General features: G+C 52.5%; 1 protein-coding gene across 1 annotated transcript in view; it reads left to right on the top strand.

The window, feature by feature from the left end:
* Positions 1-375, top strand: part of LOC119590867 — a gene marked incomplete in the record, with an annotated part of 86,927 nt that overhangs the window by 68,468 nt on the left and 18,084 nt on the right. Inside the window, 1 exon segment of the mRNA XM_037939626.1 lies at positions 245-375. Within this exon segment, the coding sequence (XP_037795554.1) occupies positions 245-375 (131 nt within the window).

The following is a 375-nucleotide window of genomic DNA, read 5'->3' on the forward strand; positions in this document are numbered from 1 at the left end:
ATTTATTTGTTTCGTATGTTATTCTAGAAGTTGTAGATTATAAAAGAATATTCCGATATGTTTTGTTTCAACTAACTCGTGAACATTTTAGCGCAAGGGTGGAAAGCATGGTCCATCCTTTCGGTAAACAGTCGAGTGGTTATAAGTGATTGGAATGCTGTTCTTCTGCATAGTCCTCCCTTCTCTGACGATGAAGCGGAAGATACTAGTGTCCTCAGACTAACGCCCCCCCCCCCTCCCGCAGAGACGGCCGCTTCCGCGTGGGCGACGAGATCATCAACGTGAACGGGCGGCGGCTGCGCGGCGTGACGCTGGACGAGGCGCGCCACATCCTGCGCAGCACGCCCAAGGAGGTGGACATCGTGATCGCGCGCG

This window comes from Penaeus monodon, chromosome 27 (assembly GCF_015228065.2).
Source record: "Penaeus monodon isolate SGIC_2016 chromosome 27, NSTDA_Pmon_1, whole genome shotgun sequence".
In the NCBI taxonomy this organism is placed as follows: Eukaryota; Metazoa; Arthropoda; class Malacostraca; order Decapoda; family Penaeidae; genus Penaeus; species Penaeus monodon.